General features: G+C 33.5%; 1 protein-coding gene across 3 annotated transcripts in view; it reads right to left on the minus strand.

The window, feature by feature from the left end:
* LOC113082113 (MAM domain-containing glycosylphosphatidylinositol anchor protein 2-like) overlaps positions 1-24,725 on the minus strand; it is a 56,490-nt gene that overhangs the window by 22,606 nt on the left and 9,159 nt on the right. For 2 of the 3 annotated variants that reach the window (XM_026253987.1, XM_026253985.1), the window contains exons 3-5: positions 11,501-11,697; positions 7,055-7,193; positions 6,654-6,923 (exon numbers count right to left, since the gene is read on the minus strand). In XM_026253987.1, coding sequence (XP_026109772.1) covers positions 6,654-6,923; positions 7,055-7,193; positions 11,501-11,697 — 606 coding nt within the window. The remainder of the gene's footprint in view (positions 1-6,653; positions 6,924-7,054; positions 7,194-11,500; positions 11,698-24,725) is intronic. The other variant, XM_026253986.1, reaches the window with a different exon arrangement.

Consider the following 24,725-nt stretch of genomic DNA (forward strand, 5'->3'; position numbering starts at 1 on the left):
CAGACCAGATAAAAGCAGACGCTTATGAAACGCCGGGACACTCTGGATGCTAATGCAGTTATATGCCATTTAAATGCAATAAATAACTGATTGATTTGGCTATTTATTGCATTGCATTGTGACATTACATACATATATACACATAAAAACATAATGAAAATGTAGAATTAAAGTACTTATACACCATGTTTGAATTTATAATGCATTCATTTGCGATGAGAAATAGAAGGAAAGAAAAAATTCACACAACTGTCAAGACGTATTATAATAATGTGCTATATATATTCATCACTGGAGCTCAAAATGAAAAACCCCTTTCATGTTCACACTGTAGATATATATACGGCGCAGCTCATGTCAGACATTCTGGGAATAAATTCAAGAGTGAACATTATTATTCATTACAGGATCCAACATGTGATATATCTCTAATGCACCGAATGAAATGTGTTTCCAGCTGCACGAGTGATGGAGACACTCTCTATATCTGCACATGCTTTACTTCATCAAGATCTTCATCAAGATCTCACATGACTCAACACAAATGCACTTTATATTGTGTGAATATTAATAAAACAAACCACCGTGCCTTCAGCTAAGATGGATGGATATTCTTCCAACAGAACAACCTTGACTACACGAGTCCAGCTCTTTTCCAAACCCCAGAGAGCTGCTTCACTATAATAAAGTGGATCATTTCTATTTAAATTATTTTATATAATTTTAATTCACATATTAAATTAAATTTGGTAAATTATTGCTTTCATTATTATTTATATAAATTATGAAAAATATTATTAAATATTATGAATATTCTAAAATATTGTAATGTATTCTTTTATTTTAATAAAATATTATTATTTTATGTTACAACACCAATATCTTTTCCTCCTAATTATGACTTTTAAATTTTTATGTAACTCAAATACCAAAAAATACATTTGTCAGTGAACAAAGTAAACAAATGGTCGACTGATATTTATATGTTTTATGAATCATTTTATTAAAGTTACTCTACTGAAGGCTACCAGGAAAGCTATGTAATTATTTAGTATGTGCACATTCATTATTAATCATATGTCTAATGTATGATGAAAGCAGCTTATTTTCTTGTCCTCTCACATTGAAAGTTATGAGTCACATTTCATGAATCACGTCAACTGAAAGTGGTGAAATCAGACACGTTTATTAGTTTGCATCCCTGATTAGTTTTGTCAGGTGTTTTACATTTCTATAGTAAATCAGCTGTAAGATATGAAATGTTTGGCTACTTACATTCCAAAAAACAACTAAATAATAAACTCTTTAAAAAAAACAAAAACAATTCTTAACCAATAAAAATTAAAACTAAATTAAAACCTTTTTGTTAACTGAAATTGTAACAAAAACTAAAAGTGAATATAAAAATGTTCATTAACTCAAATTGTGTTAAAACATTAAAATATTTTCATTAATGGAAAAAAAACAGTATTACTATCCTTTTGATTAAATGAAACAAAACATTTTTGGTTAACTAAAATAAAAATAAAACACTAAATTAAAATCTTAATCTTAATAATAAAAACGGAAAAACTGAAACTAAACTGAAATAAATTGGCCATTAATTTTTATTTTAGATATTTAGTTTTTTATAAAACCTTTTATACATTAAAATACAACCAGAGACTGTGCTGATAAATATACATCTTTTTAAATTATAAAGTGCAATAATATATGAATAAAATAAAATAAAATAAAATACATTATAAAATAAAACTCGGAAATGAATACAACATTAACTGAAACTATAAAATCCTGAAAACCCTAACAAAAACTTAACTGTAAACATCAAATAAAATAAAACACAAATTAAAATAAATAACAATACAAAAATATAATATATCTGGTTTACATGAAGTAGTTGTGGAGTGGTGATGCTTTGTATAACAACTAGTAGAAGCTCATTATGGAATATTGGGATTGAAATATGAAACCCAGAAACCCAGAGAGCTTTGTGTTCACATTAAATTAAATGACAATCAGACTTCATCTCCATCATTCACATAGAGACCAGCACTGTTACACAGCAACTAAAACTACCCCAGTGTCACCCAGAGAGGGATTTGAGAAATAATGTGATGAGTTTCTCTCCATCCACCGTCCAGAGCAGCTGACCTGACCGATCGCTCATCTGTGGTCATGTGACTGTCCTTGTGTCGTCTAACGAGGCCGTTCATAACGAGCGTGTGTGACGGGACAGATGGCATCTCTACCTGAGCCGTGACTTTACTCAAGGAGATGCACCTGAGGAGGAACCATTCCCAGAGAGATTCAGCTGACACACACACACACACACACACACACACACGTCTCCACAGATGGAAAGTCCTGCTGCTCAGTCTCGATCTGCTCCACAGTGAATGTGACGACGGTCGTTCACATGTTGACTAACAAGCTGCACACGAGCATCACCTGATCACACGGTGCACGTGAGCACGAGTCTGTTTTCACGAGCACAGACGCTTCTAGCTTAGAGTTTGTACTTGACTAACTCAGGAACCATTATTTTCTGTAATTTTTGGGAACTACTGGGACAGTGATTAAAGAAAAATGCATCATGCCTGTGTCTAAGAAAGTTTTGATGGCAATTTTCTTCTAATACCTCCTTATATAGTGCAACTCTTACAGCGGTAATCAAGGAAATGATTATATCGTGGCTGCTTCATAAGCGCCACCTGCTGTCAGAGAGAGCATTTGCACCGTATTCAGACCTGCTGTTTTTTGATTCATGCTGATGTGTTTTAATTTTATACAGTCTATGGTTTTATGTAGCAAAAAATAAAATAAATACTGATTCTGAATAAGCTATGATCAGTGCATCACTAATTAAAAATAAAATAAATAAAAGGCCTCCAATTGGAAGTACAATCTGAGATGTCTTTTTCTATAAATTCTTCAATAGGTATATCTTGTCATTCATAAAAGCTTAGGTCAGGGATCTTAGGCTTAAAAAAGTTGGTGACCACTGCTATAGGGAACATGTCTGTTCCCCGAACTAGCAAATACAAAAAAAAAAAAAGCAATTTAATTAATGTTCAACAAATAAAAAACCAATGCCTGAAGAAAACAAAACTAGAGGTATTTCATATTGCATGGAGGGAAAGTACTTCCTCCTACAGAAAAGCTCTAAAAATTGCTAGATCTACTTACTTTTCCGATCCTATTAGAGATAAAATTGTGAGAATTGTCCAGAAGCCATAAAAAACGGAATAAAATTATCTTTACTCTTAGTCGCAGGAAATAAATAATATTTTTCATTATTGTCATTTAAAATAAATAACATTACTGCTATGTAAAATAAGTAAAGCATTACTGCTTAATAAAAAATAATAATAATAAAAGATCTTTGATGTTTATGCATTTTACTTCAATTAAATAAACAATTCATAATTTAAACAAATACTAATAATATAATATAATAATAATAAAAAATAAATACATGCATTAATTAAATAAATTTTTGTTACTATTATTTAAAATAAAAGAAATAAATTCCATTTATTTTTACTCATTCTAGATAAATAAATTCAATTATATTATGCATAAACAAAACTTGAAACATATTACTTAAATGTTTAGGTATTTTTTTAGCTGACACTAAGATTCAATAAAATTAATTTGTGCCCATTATAAACGTAATTTATTTTACAATATTTCAGAAAAATGCAATAATTTCCCAAAAGATGATTTCAAATAAGTAACAAGCTGCTGTCAGATGACGGCATTAAAACACTAAATATTAATATACAACAAAATAAATTACAGCAATTAAATTACATACAATATCAATGAATTCAGTTCATGTAGAAAAAGGGAGTGTAAATGCAGTAGATCAGTGATTCTTCTGTAAAAGCCATCTGATGACGGAGCGACCGAAGGAAAATAGAGGAGAACAAGAGCTCTGTGTCAGCCAAACGCTGCAAACTGACCCACTTTTGGAAAGGAGAACGGATCCTATAATCCAGAGCAGGATCATGATGGAGGGCCTCTGGCGTGCCAAGAGCATGCTGGGATACTGGAGGAACAGGCCACAGCCAAAGTCACGACAGGCTGTGAAGTAAAGCATCCATCTGCTGAACACAGACGAAACTGACGGGGGTTTTCAAGGACTAGTGTGACAAACAAACATAAACACACACATACACGTGCGTGCAGGTTCCCTCGTTAGCCAGAAACCACAATCATCTACAGTCCAGGCATTCCAACACTAAAGTTTGCAAAGCGTTTGCGACCACGTCAAGAACCTTTAACAAAAAAACAAAACAAAAAAACAAACAAAAAGTAAAAAACAAAAGTAAATATTCCTTATATATATATTTCCAAAAGTGGGTCAGTTTGCAGCATATATATGACTGTTATGACTGTTTTGTAAAATGGTATTACTACAAAAATGTGAAATTAATAAGAATGAATGTCTCTATGCAAATTTTTTTTAACATGTGCCTGAGATATTTCTTCAGGCCATGTTTCATGGGATTCACCTAAATTACTTAATTCTAATGGTGCCTAATAATCATTTCGGCTGCAATGTGCCAAAAGCAAAAGGTAAAAGGCATGAGATCTATGCATTTGATTTTATTGAAAACAATTTATTTTAGTTTTGCATATTTTTTTATATTTTAAAACAGACTGACAGACAAAGTGTAACAGACATATTGTACAAAATATGATACTGTATAAATGATATGCATTTTGCCCTTGTGATTTTGGGGAAAATAAGGCCTGAAAATGTCATGAAAGGTTCTGAGATTCACTCAAAGGACCTGACAGTAATGTGCCTGTGATAATGTAATAATGACCTGACAGTAATGTGCCAAGCGCTCTGAGATTAATCTGATCGACAGTCTCATGCTAACAGACTGAAAGAGCCGCCAGGAACATCATCAGCTTCACAATACAGAGCAAAAAGCCATTAAACTTCACTCCTGGACATCAGACACACAGCTGGAGGACTGAACGTGTGAGAGCACAGGAAACACAACGCATATCATCTGCTATTGGTCAAACATCAGAGTAATCATTCAGACTGATTTTCAAAGTGGTTTGAAAGATTCATTGACACAAACTGATTAAAGAGCGATTTGGAAATGAATCATAAGCCATTTGAAAGATTCATTGACAAACTAAGTAAAAAGCGATTTAGAAATGAATCTTAAGCGGTTTGGAAAATTCATTGACACAAACTAAAGAGCGATTTAGAAATGAATCCTAAACGGTTTGAATTATTCAATGACACAAACTGACTAAAGAACGATTCACAGATGAATCATAAGTGGTTTGAATGATTCATTGACACAAACTGACTAAAGAGCGATTCACAGATGAATCATAAGTGGTTTGAACGATTCATTGACACAAACTGACTAAAGAGCGATAAAGAAATTAATTATAAGTGGTTTGAACGATTCATTGACACAAACTAAAGATTGATTCACCGATGAATCACAAGTGGTTTGAAAGATTCATTGACACAAACTAACTAAAGAGCGGTTCACAGATGAATCATAAGTGGTTTGAACGATTCATTGACACAAACTGACTAAAGAGCGATTCACAGATGAATCATAAGTGGTTTGAACGATTCATTGACACAAACTAAAGAGCAATTTAGAAATGAATCCTAAACTGTTTGAATGATTCAATGACACAAACTAACTAAAGAGCGATTCATAGATGAATCATAAGTGGTTTGAACGATTCATTGACACAAACTAACTAAAGAGCGATTCACAGTGGTTTGAACGATTCATTGACACAAACTAACTAAAGAGCGATTCACAGATGAATCATAAGTGGTTTGAACGATTCATTGACACAAACTGACTAAAGATCGATTTAGAAATTAATTATAAGTGGTTTGAACGATTCAATGACACAAACTGACTAAAGAGCGATTCACAGATGAATCATAAGTGGTTTGAACGATTCATTGACACAAACTGACTAAAGAGCGATTCACAGATGAATCATAAGTGGTTTGAACGATTCATTGACACAAACTGACTAAAGAGCGATTCACAGATGAATCATAAGTGGTTTGAACGATTCATTGACACAAACTGACTAAAGAGCGATTCACAGATGAATCATAAGTGGTTTGAACGATTCATTGACACAAACTAAAGAGCAATTTAGAAATGAATCCTAAACTGTTTGAATGATTCAATGACACAAACTAACTAAAGAGCGATTCATAGATGAATCATAAGTGGTTTGAACGATTCATTGACACAAACTAACTAAAGAGCGATTCACAGTGGTTTGAACGATTCATTGACACAAACTAACTAAAGAGCGATTCACAGATGAATCATAAGTGGTTTGAACGATTCATTGACACAAACTGACTAAAGATCGATTTAGAAATTAATTATAAGTGGTTTGAACGATTCAATGACACAAACTGACTAAAGAGCGATTCACAGATGAATCATAAGTGGTTTGAATGAATCATTGACACAAACTGACTATAGAGTGATTTAGAAATTAATTATAAGTGGTTTGAACGATTCATTGACACAAAATAAAGAGCGATTCACTGATGAATCACAAGCGGTTTGAACGATTCATTGACAAAACTGACTAGTGTAAATGAAGTGTAAAGTGAAGCTGACCTCTAACGATGATGGTGGTGGATTTCTTGGCCGGGTTGCCCACGTTGTTGCTGGCGATGCAGCTGTAGATGCCGGCGTCCTCCGAGGCGATGGCTGGCAGTGTGAGCGTCCCGTCTTTCATCAGACTCTTCTCCGGCAGAGATCCGGAGCTGAGGGTCCAGTTCAGGCTCGGCGTCGGCTCTCCTCCGGTGGTGATGCAGACCAGAGACACCGTCTGACCCGGATTCACCACGATCGGATCCTCCACCAGCAGCTTGATGGAGGCGGGAGCTGAAACCACAGCAAACACTGTCCCTCATGTTTCCTCATGTTATATATATATATATAACTATTCATCATTATTTATTACTCAATACATTTCTTTTATTTATATTTCTATTATATTTGTGGAATATAATCACCAGTTTTGTTGGTGAGTCTGAAGACGACTCTGCGGTCGGCGATGCCGCACACGTTCCTGACGGAGGCGATGCAGCTGTAGTTGGCGTAGTCCTTGGGTCTCAGGTTCTTCAGCTTCAAGATCTTAGTTTCCCCCTGGAGCTCAGAGCGACAGACAGAGAGACGTGTGCAAATGTGTGCTCCACAACACATTCCCCTTTCATTCTTCATTCCCTATCATCTAGTTCAGTGGTTTACAACCTGTCGGCCGCCAATTACTATTAAAAGAAATAATAATATTGTTCATATATGTAAAAATGCCTATCGTAACATTTTAACATCATTTCATATATATAATTAAATAAAAATATATATTAAACTTCCACTATTCGAGCTCGCTGATTGGTTTAAGAATAAACCGCCAATTTATCTTAGATATTTTTGCTGGATATGCTACAGAACAACAGCAGTTGTGCCAAGCGTTATTTTCTGTTCATCGCCAGTTCAATCAATAAAGACAGTTAACAATCTAGCTTCTGAGTACTAAGTTATTAACCCAACAATAGCAGGGTCAGTTAATTTTGTTGCAGTGGGCCGCGCAAACAAATGTGTTGGAAAAAGATTGGGACCACTGATCTAGTTAAATCCTATATATTAAATATTTTTTATATAATATATTTTACATACAATATTTTTATAACATATTTTATACACAATATTTTATAGTAAATATTATTATTAAATAATTATATTTTTAAATTACATATTACAAATATATAAAATTTTATGAATAATAATTAACCTTATTTGAACTTAATAATATTATATTCATACTAAATTTTATTATAAAAATATTATTTTTTAGATTTTATATTTTTATTATGTTTTATAGGTAATATTTCTTATATTATTTATCATTAATAATAATTTCATTATTTATAGAACCTTTTATATAATATATTATTTAAAACTAATAAATAATATTTATATTTTTATGTTATATATTTTTATGTTATATATTTTATATATTATATTTGTATATTATATATTAATAATATTGTAATTATTTATTATATTTTCATATTATATATTATGTAATTCCTCATATCAAATATTATTGATAATAATATTTAATTATTTCCTTGCTATTTTTACATTCTATATTTCATATATAATATTTTTATATTAAGTAATTAATATAATTTTTTTAAATTATTGAAATTTATATTAAGTAATTTTCAATAATTAAATTTATTACATTTATATTATACATTTCATAGATAACATTTCTAATATATTATTATTAATAATGTAACTGTTTATATTATATTTGTTTTTATAATATATATTTAAAAAAACATTTAATTATTTTTATTTAATAATATGAAAAACCACAACCCAAAAAAAACAAAAAAAAAAACAAAATCAAATAGTTGAAGACATGGTTACAAGCTTGCTGGTGAGTCTTAAGCAATGAGCTTTTCTCTCACGATGGGAACGCCGTTATCATCACCTCAGAACTCAAGCGGCCGGGTTTTCAAAGCGGCATTGTGCTGTAGTTTGATCTCACGACCCAGTTTCCAGATTCCCCATCCGAGGAGAATTCATTATGTGTGATAGTAACCACAACACGACAGCTACAGCGCATTAATGCATGCATTAGCACACGCTGCACATGTCAACTCCAGACAGATATCGGCAGAAGCAGCAAACAAATTCATCGCCGAAGCACGACTTACAGTAGTAACCGCTCGTTTCCAATCTTTACTGTAAACGCTCTGAGCATCTGAAGATGAAATCCTCAGCCTTGAAGGAAATTGATTTAGTTCTCATTTCTTTCCACAACAAACATCTGGAGAAGCTGTAGGGCGTACGTCTGGTTTCTGTACTACTGTAAGTGCACTAAACATTTAGGCTTATAATGTGTTTGAATTGCAAATAAAATTCTCACTCGTTTGGATTGCAATTTTATAAACTAATAAACTTAATGTGATGCATATTTGTCAGACAGCTGTTTGAATAAATGCATTTTAAAAATATGAATATTTAAATTAATTAAAATAGATGGAAATTGTTAATAATAAACCATGCTGAATAATTTATTTTTGTGAAAAAAATTTTGTCATTAAAATATATTCATTTAAAAAATAAAGTAACAATAATTTAATAATTTAAAAATAATAATTTATTTAAAAATGTAAAAAAAAATGTAAGATTCTGAAAACATTTTACACAGCTTGAAGGAGATCCCAGAATAACTAAATATGGGTAATAAATATGATATGAATGTAATTGATATGATGGTTTAATTGTAAATATGGTCATCTCTTAGTTGTACAAGCAGGGCTAATAATGGGTTAACTAAAATTAAACCATAAAAAAATAAAACCATAAAAAAATTCAATAATTAGATTTACATTACTTTAAATAAAAGAAACACTAAAATAAAACTAATTATATATAAATAAATAAAATTCAGCTACATTTCCCATTTTAATTTAGTTTAACTTGTGTACTAAAATAACAACATTTGAAAAAAAAAAAGAAAAAATAAACTTGTTTATATAGTCTATAGGTTTATTTGTACTTGTTTATATAGTGTATAGTTATTTAATGCATCAAGTTAAACTGAATGAACATGAGAAATGTTTCCTTTTTTATGACGACAACACATTGAATCATTATATGATGAACGTTTCACAAAGTGTGAGAAATGCATTTGCACGTTGAGAGTTCATCATTAATCTGGATCTCATTATGGCTCTATTCAGCTGCGCTCCTCATTTCAAAGCCAACCTTTGGAGTTTTAACGTACAGTCACATCGTGTTCCTCCGCACAGACGCAGGGGGTCTTTAGAGCGGCGTCCCGCTCATCACAGATGATTACTGTTTCATACACATCCAGTGCTCTCAGCCTCCTGAACATCATCTCATTACTAGTTTCACAGCTCACCTGCGTCTGCTGATCTCAGATCAGCGTCAAAACAGACCAGAATAACAGTCAGCAAACCAGATCAGAGAGAGAGAGAGAGTGTGTCTTTGTTTGAGTGTGAGTGTGTGTGTGTGAGTGTGTGTTTGAGTGAGTGTGTGTGTGTGTAACTGATTCAAAATATTAACAAAACCTATTCTAAAATCACACTGGTGTGGCACTGAGAGAACCATGGCCTCTCGGACACCATCAGAGCAACCAGTTTGCAATGCCATGTTTTAATTTGCACGGGGAAACATCACAGAACACTTAGTTTCTGCTCGTAGCAGGGAGTTTTAGTGAGTGCTGTGAGGGAGACAGAGAAGGGACTCGGTTCTCAATGACAAGCACATGATAAAGAGGCAGACGACAGGCAGACACAGCTATATCTGTTCTTATGATGACTACAGGCTTAGTTGACGGCTTCTACTGACACACGCAAGCACCGCGCTTTTCCGGACTGACGCGCATGTGAATCTGACTGTTCTGTTTAGCAACAAAACAAATGCGAAAAGCTTGAGATGTGAGGATGTGGGGATCTGAGGCACTCGGCAGGGAAGCGTTGAGGGAAGCGAGCAGACGGCAGAAAAACACAAAAGAGAGAGAATCCGTCCCGCTAACTCTCATCACACTCGGCCCACGAGCCACACACACGAGCGCACTTCACACTGCTACAGCTAATTAAACTGCTTCTAGTCCAAGACAGAAATAATCTGACTAATAGTTTACGTTTCACTTCAACCAATGAAAAGTAGCAGAAAGAACTACAGTATTACCAATGTTTTTTAGACTTAGATGGTAGATGGTTTTTAGACTAAAAAGGTAATTGCGAGTTTATATCTCGCAATTCTGAGTTTAAGTTTTATCTTCCCTAGAAGTGCAAGATTTAAACTCCGAATTGCGTACACTTAACTTGCATTTTTAAAGAAAAATGGTAGGATTGAGAGATTTAAACTCAGAATTGCAAGATATAAAATTGCAATTCTAAGAAAAAAGACAGAACTGGAGCATTTAAACTATAGAAATGAAAACTATAGATTTGCAATTCTAAGAAAAATACCAAAATTGCGAAAAAATAAAACTGTCATTCTAAGAAAAAAGTTAGAATTGCATTATTTAAACACTTGCAATTCTAAAAATGTCAGAGTTGCGAGAAAATTAACGTGAAATTCTGAGAAAAAGTCAGATTCGCTAGAAATAAAAAACAATTCTAAGAAAAAAATGAGAATGGCAAGAAATGAGCATGCAATTCTAAGAAACATTTCAGAATTGAGACAAATATAATTGCAATTCAAAGAAAAAGTCATAAAAGTGAGATTTAAACTTAAAAATTTTGACTTTTTTCAAGGCATCCATGCTATGCAAAAGTATTTATTTTCTATAGAAGTGTATCATGATTAGCATACATTACTTTTATTAACTTAGCAGATACATTACCAACATGCTAGTGTACAGAAGCACAGTATCACAGCAGTATTTTGAGCAAGGGTTAGATTCTTACCTGGGTAAAGAAGGGCTCGTAGATCTCCACACCTTTATCAGAGCCTTGCGAGAGAACGTCTCGTCCGCGGAACCAGCTGTAGCGGATGGGAGGGTTGGAGTTAGCGATGCAGCGCAGAAACACCGTCCGCTCGTAGTAGAACTGCTCTTTAGCTTCACCGATACTCTGATGAACCGTCACCACAGGCTCGTCCAGATCTGACCAGATGAAAAACAATACATGGTCATGAAAAAAAAGAAAAAAAAAATCTTGAGTATTTTTCGATCCACCTGTAACATGATTCCATGTAACAAATTCCTTCAAAAACAGTAAAAAAAAAAAATAAATAAATAAAAGAATTCTACACTTGAAATTCATTCACTGTGTATTGAAGACAAGGATTCCATGCTTACAATCTTTGTATGTTACAAGTGCTCAAATCATATAATATTGATACATTTACGGTTTAAACACAGAATTGTGAATTGTGAGATTTAAATGTTATTCTACAAAAAAGTCCAGAATTGTGAAATTTAAACTCAGAATTACGAGATTAAAATGTGCAAATCTACATAAAAGACAGAATTGTGAGATTTAAACTTGTAATAAAAAAGTCAAAATTGTGAGACAAACTCAGAATTTAGATGTGTACTTCTATGAGGAAGTGAGAATTGTGAGATTTAAATGTGAATTGTGAGATTTAAACGTGTAATTATATGAGAAAGTCAGAATTGTGAGACAAACTCAGAATTGCAAGATTTAAAAGTGCAATTCTACGAAAAAGTCATAATTGTGTCAATTAAACTTAAAATTGCGAGATTTAAACGTGCAATTTTACGAAAAAAGTCAGAATTGTGTCACTTAAACTCAAAATTGCGAGATTTAAACGTGCAATTCTACGAAAAGTCAGAATTGTGTCACTTAAACTCAAAATTGCGAGATTTAAACGTGCAATTTTACGAAAAAAGTCAGAATTGTGTCACTTAAACTCAAAATTGCGAGATTTAAACGTGCAATTCTACGGAAAAGTCAGAATTGTGTCGCTTAAACTCAAAATTGCGAGATTTAAACGTGCAATTCTACGAAAAAAGTCAGAATTGTGTCGCTTAAACTCAAAATTGTGAGATTTAAACTTGCAATTCTATGAAAATTTCAGAAATGAGATTTAAATTCAGAATTGCGAGATTTAAATGTGTAATTATATGAAAAAGTGAGAATTGTGAGATTTAAATCTGAATTGTGAGATTTAAACGTGCAATTCTACAAAAAAGTCAGAATTGTGTCGCTTAAATACAAAATTGTGAGATTTAAACATGCAATTCTATGAAAAGAGTCAGAATTGTGTCACTTGAACTCAAAATTGCGAGATTTAAACATGCAATTCTACGAAAAAGTCAGAATTGTGTCACTTAAACTCAAAATTGCGAGATTTAAACGTGCAGTTCTACTAAAAAGTCAAAATCGTGAGATTTAATCTCAGAACTGTTAGATTAAAAAAAAAAAACAGAATAGCGAGATATAAACTCAGAATATACAATTAAATAGAAAATACAGAACCAGTTATCTTCACATTACAGAGTACAGTATTCAGACAAAAATCTATTTGTTCACTTTTGTATTAATTTCTTTCTGTATTAAGGTAACAACGCATCGGAAGTACTACATAACTCTATTTCAGAACAAAACAATTAATTAACTAAATGATTTAACTCTAAAATATTTACCAACTGGTGATTTACTATCACTCTATTTATTGCACTGCTGTGTTCATTAACACAAAATCTCAGCTGTCGATTGGTCTTACCCAAGAAAGTAAACATCTTACATTTGTTGTGGATTTTAAATGCACTGATGGCTTTATTTTTTGCACTTATAAAATAATAAAAGATTACTAGTATTGTATCTCAGCATGTAATCCTTTTCTTATACACAGTGAATTCCTATTCTGCCATTAAAACCCTTATAAATATATATATGAATCGATAGTCACACAATGAGAATCTAGCGCTACGACTGAAGAAGAAACGTTTGAGTCATTGTGAGATTATCAAGCCTTCTTCTCAGAGGTTTTCTCTCCACTTACTCCATATCTGTCTGGGAGGAACTATTGACATCGTTAAAGAGATTCTACGTGTGATTCTTCATTGTCGCGACACATCCGATTAACCAGCGTTTGGATTGAACAGATTTATTGCTTTCTCAAGCGTGACGCCTTAAGCTCTTCCAAATGGCACTTATTGTAAATCTGATGTCATTTCACTTGCCAATTCTCACATCCTGCTAATAATACTTTAAAGAGAGATGCATTTGCATAACCGGGCGAGATCGGTGGTGTGAAATGCGATAAATTCTTCATGAACTCTAATGGTTGACTGATGAGCGTGAGATATTCTGGATCCGAATCAAACTGATTAGCGCTGACCTTCTCCAGGCCATGACCGCACTAATAATCTCCTCTACTTACACCATCAAGAAATACAGAACATGCTTATCGGAGAAGACACTTTAGCATCTCCTCTCACTCGAGATCCACACGTAATCAGCGAGTGGACGCTGCCACCTTGAATGCTGATTCCTCACTTTCATTAAGACATGTTCTGCCCCGCAAGCCCTTAATCAAAATCCAGAGGCGTTCAATACTTCATCCAGGATCCATTATCCCCACGCAGGTTGGAGCTATTACCTTTATAGAGACCGGTACATGCACACAATGGAGTGATTCAGTCGGGCCTTTCTGGAGGAGCTGATTACTCTTAATAAATACACTGATTCAGTACGCTGCCGTGGCACCAATCCGGAGCTCGTCTGCCATCTTTGTTTCGTTTCGAACTGCCCTGAGATAATATTTAACTGCATAAAGTGATATCTTCAGAACTTCTTAAGTTACAAGCACGCAAAGTTTGGATAAATAATGCTTTTGGCACTCAGAAAGGTATGTCTTTAATAGAAAAGGTATCAAGGTTTGAAAAGTGAAGCACGTTTGGTTTTTGACCACAACATTTTTTACCAATGGAGCCAAATTTAAATCCAAATATCTCTGGAAATGAATCATGCAGGGCCTTGCAAAAGAAGTTCACAAAAGAAAAGTTTGTTAAGAACCAACTCCTAAAAGGATATAAAGATATCTTTAACATTTCTTGAGTTACAGGCACTTGAACTTTGGAAAATAATGTTTTTGGCACTCGATATGTTATGTTCTATGCTGTTCTGTTGATAGAGGGACAATAAGATATGCTTCTAGTCTCAGGATTTTTTGTTCTTCAGAAATTCCTCTTTAAAAGGAACTAGAATAAGCGGCATGTAAAGTGACCCACATTTGGTTTTCGACCACTGAAAATGGGAAAAATGTAGTTTGGACATGGAGCCTCTTTGGGATACACATGTCTCTGAAAATGAACCATATAGGCCCTTAAAACGCGTGTAAAAAATCTAAGTTATTAAAGAACTAGAATCTAAAAGGATATTTAGCTAGCTTAAATACTTCTTGAGTTACAGACATTCAAACTTTGGATAAATCATATTTTTGGCAGTATGATGTGTACACAAAGCGACTCACATCCCCCAGGCAATCTACCTCAAGAACAGTTAAATGTTCCCCAGTTACACAATAAAATGTACAATATTCTTATATTTATTTTTTTACCCCTCCATCCTAGTACATCCCTGCATCTTTCTCAATTATGTTCCATTATCATCTATAGCACAACTGTCTAAAAAAATTATTTATTTGCAATTTTGCATGTGCAAACTGTTCTATTTTTTCAATTTGCAGCAAAAATGCAAATGCAGCCTTAGTGATAAAAACAACAACAACTTATTGACCCTAAACCACATCCACAAATCTGTCAGGAAAAACTGCTTTGCATTGCGGTAAATGCACAGCATCAAAATGACCACGCTTTAGCAAAAGGTTGAAGATAGTGGGAGGATCTTTGTGTGAAATTCATCATAATCTTAACCCAGAGCACAGATTTACATATTTATCCCTGTTTGCTCCCAGCGCCCACTTCACATTTATGAATAAATAAAAACTTCACATGAAAGAAGCACATCTGCAGAAAACGCTGAAGAGACACTCATTAACAAAAAGAGATAGTTCACCCAAAAATCAGGCCTTGCAAGAAGAAAGTAATTTATTTCTTCGATAGAAAGATGATTTTTAGCAGAAACCGTTGCACTTGGTGATTCCTAAAATGCAAGTCAATGGGTGCCGTCACTTTGAGAGTCGAAAAAAAGCACAAAATGAATCCCTGTGGCTCCTGACGATATACTGAGGTCTGTTTACTTTACTGTTCTACTAAAGTAGAAACAGTCACCCACATCTTGGATAGACCGAGGGTGAGTAAATTAACAGCGAATCTTATTTTCAGCATGAACTGTCTCTTTAAGGGAAAAGTTCAGGCAGCAGTAACAGTGATGCTTGCACTAATGGAAGATCTGATGAAATCATATATGGTTTTAGGCTGCAAAAGCTGTTACCTGCAACTAAATCAATAACTTTATCACCTCGTACATCTGAAAACAGCCCTCAGTCACGCCTGCATCCACACGAGACGAACAGAAAGGAAAGAAACGACCTTCTGCTCTCGGCTGAGCTGCAAACACTGGACGGATGATCGCACACATCAGAAAACAAACATACGTTTCGCCCAACGCTCAGATTTTCTGATTGCTGAGAAATGAATCCACATTGCATGCAATACACTAAAGAGCAGCACAAAGACTGAATCCCCTCGCCGGCAATGATGCATCCGATAAACCCATCGATGGTCGCTCTCCATCACAAACCACAGAGCTTTAATGAGTTTATAAAGCACTGCTGTGATATACTTGTCAACTGTACTTCATCAAAGTAATCAGAAGCTTTCCTGGACACACGTATTATTTATGAATGTCAATCTTACTGTACTTCGTTTAAGAGCGATTCTTGTAAACAGGTGCAGTCAAGAAAAGACTCATATCTGAGATTGATGATTAAACATTACTGAGATGCACTACATGTGCAGTAAAAGACATTATATATTTTTTACTTTAGAAGATATATATCTCATATTCCTGATGGCCTGGTTGGAGAACATTATTACTGTCAAACGGAATTAAATGAAAATAATAGTTTAATTATATTCATTATATTAAATTATTTGAATTGTATTATTTAAAAAATAACATAATTCCATTATATTATTTAAATTAATTGTATTTACTATATTAATATTATATTACATATAATTATAGAAACTTTAAATTATAATCATATTGCAATTTAAGATTTTAAATTGTGCTTTTAATTAATATTCTGATTTATTTTTTCATTTTATATATATATATATATGAAAAATTGTTACTTGAAATATGTGAATATTATGAATTTAAACTGAAATAAAAATAGTATATATATATATATATATACATATATATATATATATATATATATATATATATATATATATATATATATATATATATATATATATTTATATATATAAACAAAAATAAATAAATACAATGAAAATAACAAACACACACACAAAACAATAAAATTACTAAAACTTTAACTTAAAGTTATAGATAAAACATTTACGCAAATCATTTATTACAATTTAAAAAAATATATATTAAAATATTTGTATTTATTATTTTAAATAGAAAAATAATAAAATTATTTTTTAGCTATTGTTTTTATAACTAATACAAAAAAAACTTTTTTTTAAAAACATGCAAAAAAAAAAACTATAAATAAAATAAAAGCAATCAAATCTGTAGACAAACCAAACAGATAATGGTAATTTTCTGTCAGGACAAACGTTTGCTTTAACCATAAAACAAAACATAATTAATTGCATAATACAAATTATTGATAAAAACGCTTTTGAAAAATCGAAATTGCTTCATATTTCCACAGTAACTTGTTTGATTTGGGTTCTCTTTGTGCGTGAATTGTGAGTAAATCTGATGCTGTTTTGAATCATATTTATGTCAAAATATAGAACATTTCCAGCAGCACTGAATGGCTGATCCAAAAATAACTAAATACACAACACTATAAAGGCATGACAATCTCTATCTGTAACTCTCGTAAACTCTGTCTCTCCCGAGTCTCAGGCGGATATCTGAGCGTTTATCATCTCTCAGCCTGTGTGTGCTTCAGAAGATCATCTGCTGCTCATCAGCCCCACAATTCATCTCAAAAACACAGGTCTGTGTAACGGAGCCATTCAAGAGCTCAGCTGCTGAGAACTAGCTCGTGTTCATCTGGTTTATCAGGACTAAACTGAAGCGTCAGGTCTGTTAAAAACTAAAATGACTCTGTTTATTTCTTGATGCATGTTCCTGGTTGTGTTATGAATTCTTTATTAGTGCACACTATTCTAAAGAAATAACATAATGTACTCTTATATTAAATTACATTTTTATTAAACGTTGCTCCATCTCTAAAACTGCTTTCCTTTTTTACTGATGCATTCTTGCAAAATTCATCTAATTCAAAAATCTTTTAAGTGTTTCTAAAACGGTGATGTTCAAGGATAATTATAAAAGGTACATCATTAAATATCATGAAGAAATCGGGTCATATCCCATAATTATAAAAACAATAAATTATTATTTTTTTGCATAATGATAATGAAGCATGTCACTAAACTAAATACCCATTTAATATATGTGTATCTGCTTTTTATGAATATTTAGAATCTGATTTTATTTTTTATATTTTCCATTTTAATTTAAATTTTAATTTAGATTTCAGTTTGTTTTTGTCTAAATAGTTTTTATTTATTTTATTTTTACTTATTTTAGTACATGAAAAATAATATATGAAAAATAAAAGTTACTTTTGCAGCTAGCTGAAATTAAAATATTTTATTCTATTTTAGTTAACTTTATTTCTAGTAGCAAAATTTTTTTTATTCTGAAATTTAAGCATATTTAATTATTAAAGTCTTAAAATTTTTATAATAAAATCAGTGGAAATTAAATGCGATAAGTGCTACAACAATGTATGCATTAGAAATATGCTATTAAAATCATATATATATATATACATATATATATATATATATATATATATATATATATATATATATATATATATATATATATATATATATATATATATATATATATATATGATTTATTATTATTATTATTTTTTTATAGTAATGAGACCTGGGCAATGTGACCCAGACATTTCTGGACAGTTTTTGAGAGATTTGCCAACAGAGGCGATTAAAAAGACAATCGTTAGCGAGGATCACGGGCCCCCGGGGAATACAGCAGATATCAGAGCTGCTTTCTGTAAAATAATAGCAGCTAAAATAGAGGATTCATGTCAGAGGAGGTCTCAGAAATGTTCTCTGTGAAAGAGACAAAGGGAAAAGTTCATATTTTACAGTGTCCTCTGTTTGGGAACGAGGCGCTGGGACGCTCTGACATTTACAGCTCCGTCAGCGCTAAAACTAGAAACACAGCATTTATAAAAGAGGACTGAGAAACAACAAAACATGAAGTGAGCTTCACAACACATCTGACCTACAGCTCGATTCAAGCTTCTGAGATCTGACGGAGACGAGACGAGACCCGATGAGATCAGATCAGACTGAGAGCTGAAGAGAGAAGTGTTTGAGACAGTGTGAGGCGTTCTGAAGAAGAGAGGAAAGCTGATGAAGAAGGAAAATCACCTGAGCAAAGCATCCTGGGAAATCACCTCCAGATTCCCTCTAATAACTGATCCATGACCCGCCGGACGAGACCAGTATCAGATGGAGAGGACCACAGGAGAGACCAAACACATCCTGATCTCTCCAAATAACAGCTACACTGGAATACTACAGTTAACCCCAGAGTCAAACGAGAAATGATGAATATTCACCTGCTTTGAGTGACTGACTTCAACAGAGACGATGCACGGAAGTAAATAAGACACCGTGGGATTCTTAGATTAAACTTGGACAGAAACGAAAAGATTTCATAATCTAAACAATTTAAAATCAAGAAAGGTTATTATGTAAGTGATGAACTTAAAGTGGTTTTTAAGTTCCAGTTTAAATGTAAAACCCACCGTACAGCTTCAGTATGGTGAAAGAGAGGTAATTATTTATTTATGAATTATTATTATAAATGTTATATTAATAGCACGAGTTACAATTTGAAAGAATAGGAATATTTTTCAGTGATTAAATCAAATGCAAATGAGTGACACACACACATTCAAACACACACAGACACACACATACACAGACACAAACACAAACACACTCTGACTCAAAACACACACACACACACACACACACACACACAAACACATACACACACACAGACACACACATACACAGACACAAACACACACACACTCAAACACACACACACACTCAAACACACACACACTCAAACACACACACACACACTCACACACACACACACACACACACATACACACTCAAACAAACACACACACACACTCTCACCCAAACACACACACAGACACACACACACACACACACACTCACAAACACTCACTCAAACACACACACACACACACACTCACTCAAACACACACTCTCACCCAAACACACACACACAAACACACTCTCACCCAAACACACACACACACACACACACACACACATATATATATATATATATACAATTTATTCATAGTGAAAGATAAATAATTATAATAATTATATAATTATATAATAACTATATATACATATATATAATCAACAAATCATTACATAAATGAATGAATAAAGCTAGTGTTAATTCTCTCTAGGAGTGGTTTGTGTTGGTTCTGTCTGACAGCGTCTCGAGTCGTTTCTCTTCAGCACACCTCGGTGTAATGGAGCTCAGCTGATGGACCGAGAGACGCACAGACACAAAGCCCGACACAATTCCTCATGTTTGGCTGAAGGTTTCTCAGAGGCTCGACGTCCAAAGCAGCATTTCAATGCTAAATAACAATCAAGGCTACAGTGAGCTAAAAATAGTGTCGCTGGCAACGAAGCATCAATTACTCTCGGCCCGCGGGGACAACTTTAGCATTTCTCCAGAGGAACGGCACCTTTCAGTGTGATTCTCCAGCTAATGAAAAACAGGAGGAAAGGGCACATGATTAAAGCAGCAGCCGAGGAACCAGTGACATTCAGACTCCACATCCACTTTACATCTCATCTTCCTGAAACAGCATTTCCACACACTGATTTACATCCGCCTCAAACACACTCTGAACTACAGTCTTCCTGCTGTCATCCCATGACATCGCACATATTTACAGAACAGAAAAAAAAAAAAAAAAAAAAAAAAAAAAAAATATATATATATATATATATATTATATTTTGTTTTATTTTATTTTCAAATACTTTTATAGTTTAATTGATTTTTTAATTTTTTGTAATTTTATAAAAAAAATTAATAAAAAATTTAATTAATATTTTAAATGTATTTTTACATTTTATGCCATTTTGTCATTTTTTATATGTAATATAGTAACACCTTTGACACTAATAATACTCAATAAAAAAAAAAAACTAAATCAAACTAAATAAAAAAAATGGCTTTATCCAAATTATATTATATGATATTATATTATATTATATTATATTATAATAATATTTTAAATTATAATAATATTTTAAATTATAATAATATTTTATATTACAATCATATTTTATATAAATTTTTATTCTAATATGATGATTTACTGCTCAAGAATCATTGCACAATATTTTTGTGGAAACTGTTTTTTATTTTTCAGGATTCACAGATGCATAGAAAGTTCAAAAGAACAGCATTTATTGGAAATAGAAATCTACTGTAACATTATAAATGTCTTCACTGTCACTTCATGTGTCCTTGATGAATAAAAGTATTAATTACTTCTTTTTTTTTAAATGCAGTGTTTCACAGTTTCCACAAAAATATTGAGCAGCTCAACTGTGTTCAACACTGATAATAATCAGAAATGTTTCTTGAGCAGTAAATCATCATATTTTCATGATTTCTGAAGATCATGTGACACTGAAGACTGGAGGAATGATGCTGAAAATACAGCGGAGCATCACAGAAATACATTACACTTTAACACAGATTCACACAGAAAACTGATGTTTCACATTAGAATAATATTTCTGATTTTATTTAATTTTTATTACTATATTTTGATCAAATAAATGCAGCCTTTGTGGAAAAAAGCTATTCCAAAATTTAAAAAACGAGTAGTGTATGTTCTATGAATTTAGAACTAAATAAATAACTAAGGGTTATGGTCCTTCGGTTCACCTGTACCCAGAGCAGTTCTTCTGTTACTGCGGAGGATCTGGATGTGGTTCAGCTCTCAGATCTGAAGCTCGGCTCAAGAGACGCTGAGTTCTGGCCGCTCTATCAAACAGCTCGTGGAAATCCTCTCTCCTCAGAGCGACTCCAGATCAAAGCTGAAACACAATCCTCCAGACCTCTCCTCCTTCGACCTGGATCTGTGAAATAGATCCGGTAGTGACGGAAGACAAACCTCCATCGTTACAGAAACACCGCTTCTGAGGATCTGTTGGGTTCGGGTTGATGTTCTGGATCACTACAGAAGAGATGCTGGATTGCTCATTAATCAGGATCATAATCACCCCAAAATCAAAAGGAAAAGACTAGGAATTTTACATAAAGTACATGAAGCTTAGGACCATTAACGTTTTCTGCACTGCTTCATTATTTTCATGGCAATTCAACACATTTCTGCCCTAACTATCATTATTATAATTTTTCAGTAGTTTGTTTTATTTTTAATTGTTTCCTGACATATTCTAAACAGTGATTCTCATTAGAATCTCATTCATTTTAATACCTTTAATAAAAATAAAAATAATAAAAATAATTACAAAAATAAAAATAAATATATATAAGAAGTACTAGAATGATGTGTAAACACTTCACAATTATATAATTTATTTTAAGTATATATATATATATATATATATATATATATATATATATATATATATATATATATATATATATATATATATATATATATATATATATATACACTTCACAGTGTATTTTTCTTCTGGATTACAGTAATACAAATTTTCGAGGGGTTGCATGTAATTTTCTTCAGATTTTTTATTGAAAGACCAGGACCTGAAAATATGATGTTTTTGAGGGTTTTTGTGAAATTGATTATAGATGCTGATGAGAAATCCAGTTCATTTTAGTTATATGATTAAATCTTAATCTCTAAATGTAAAGAAAGATTTGGACATGATCTTTACAGTTTTTTTCAGTCGCTAACAAGCATTTGTCCAAGCAGTTGTCACATTTTCAAAACTCTAAACACAATTAGCACAGCATCTGTATATTGTGGCAATACCATTCACACATTTCATGTCGTTTTCACACAATATGGAGTCATTGAACACATTTCCACAATGCTTACATTTTCTGAACAGACAAGCTATACCTCCCAACAAAATTATGGATCGGTTTGGTAGTATTTACAAATGTTAACACACAACATCCCACAATAGCAAAAACAATGTTCCAAACCTTAGATACAGTATAAAAACCTCTGCTTCTGCAATTAAATCAGTTCAAAAACAATTTATCTTAGCTGATTTATGTTGTGTAAATTGGGCCAACCACAGCTGATTCCAATCTGGCTTAGACTCAATCGCAGGGGTTATTTTTTTCTATTACATTGACACTTATACAATAAAGGGAGGACTTTGAAGAGTGATATTTTTGGAAACAGAAAAGACAAACACTGTAATGTATGGACGAGGAAGAGTAAGAGCAAGGGGCCCAGGGAGAAGAGCAGGCCAAGTGAGATATGCAGTGAGAGGAGCAGGAGCAGGAGCAGTGAGAGGAGCAGGAGCAGTGAGAGGAGCAGGAGCAGTGAGAGATGCAGTGAGAGGAGCAGGAGCAGTGAGAGGAGCAGTGAGAGGAGCAGGAGCAGTGAGAGATGCAGTGAGAGGAGCAGGAGCAGTGAGAGATGCAGTGAGAGGAGCAGGAGCAGTGAGAGGAGCAGTGAGAGGAGCAGGAGCAGTGAGAGGAGCAGTGAGAGGAGCAGGAGCAGTGAGAGGAGCAGGAGCAGTGAGAGATGCAGTGAGAGGAGCAGGAGCAGTGAGAGGAGCAGGAGCAGGAGCAGTGAGAGGAGCAGGAGCAGTGAGAGGAGCAGTGAGAGGAGCAGGAGCAGGAGCAGTGAGAGGAGCAGTGAGAGGAGCAGGAGCAGTGAGAGAAGCAGGAGCAGTGAGAGGAGCAGGAGCAGGAGCAGTGAGAGGAGCAGTGAGAGGAGCAGGAGCAGTGAGAGGAGCAGTGAGAGATGCAGTGAGAGGAGCGGGAGCAGTGAACAGTGAGAGGAGCAGTGAGAGGAGCAGTGAGAGATGCAGTGAGAGGAGCAGGAGCAGTGAGAGATGCAGTGAGAGGAGCAGGAGCAGTGAGAGGAGCAGTGAGAGGAGCAGGAGCAGTGAGAGGAGCAGTGAGAGGAGCAGGAGCAGTGAGAGGAGCAGTGAGAGGAGCAGGAGCAGTGAGAGAAGCAGGAGCAGTGAGAGGAGCAGGAGCAGGAGCAGTGAGAGGAGCAGTGAGAGGAGCAGGAGCAGTGAGAGATGCAGTGAGAGATTGTTTTTATTTTACCCCCCCCCCCCCTTTTTTTTATTTTGGCCTTTTCGCTGTTGTTGTTTTTTTATTCAGAATGCTCTTATGTGTTTTATGGATATTTTGTTCACTGTAAGCAATACTGTCAAACCTTTTCTGTTCTATCATACCGTGTTTCTACTGTACCTCCTGCAGTAAACAGTAAAGGAAAAAAATAGCTTTTTACTGGAATGCTTTTGAATGTGAACATTACTGTACATTTGGACATGCAGTTCCTAACCAGGAAATTCAGTGTAAAACAGTGAATTGCATGTTCTGCATGCAAATACCTGTAAAACTGAGACTGAAAAGTCTATGCAGTTTTTGTAATGTCAACAATAGCCAGTATTTTGAAACCTGGTGTACTTTGATTGACTGCATGTACCTTTTGAGGTGAAAACAAGTGTTATTCTTTGACAGAATAATTTAATTTTGAGTCAGATTTCCAGTGTTTTGGTAAAGTTGGTGTGTGCAGAGAAAGATGTGTTCTATTTTGAAATGAAGATTTAGTATATATTTAACAAAATGTGTTTTTGAGAAGGAAATTATCCATTTGGCCAATTGTGTTTTGTAGGTGTGAGTCTGTGTTAAGAGTTTAGAAAAAGTATCTGAAGTATGGTTAAGCG

The sequence above is a fragment of the Carassius auratus genome, unplaced genomic scaffold (assembly GCF_003368295.1).
Source record: "Carassius auratus strain Wakin unplaced genomic scaffold, ASM336829v1 scaf_tig00035703, whole genome shotgun sequence".
NCBI lineage: Eukaryota > Metazoa > Chordata > Actinopteri > Cypriniformes > Cyprinidae > Carassius > Carassius auratus.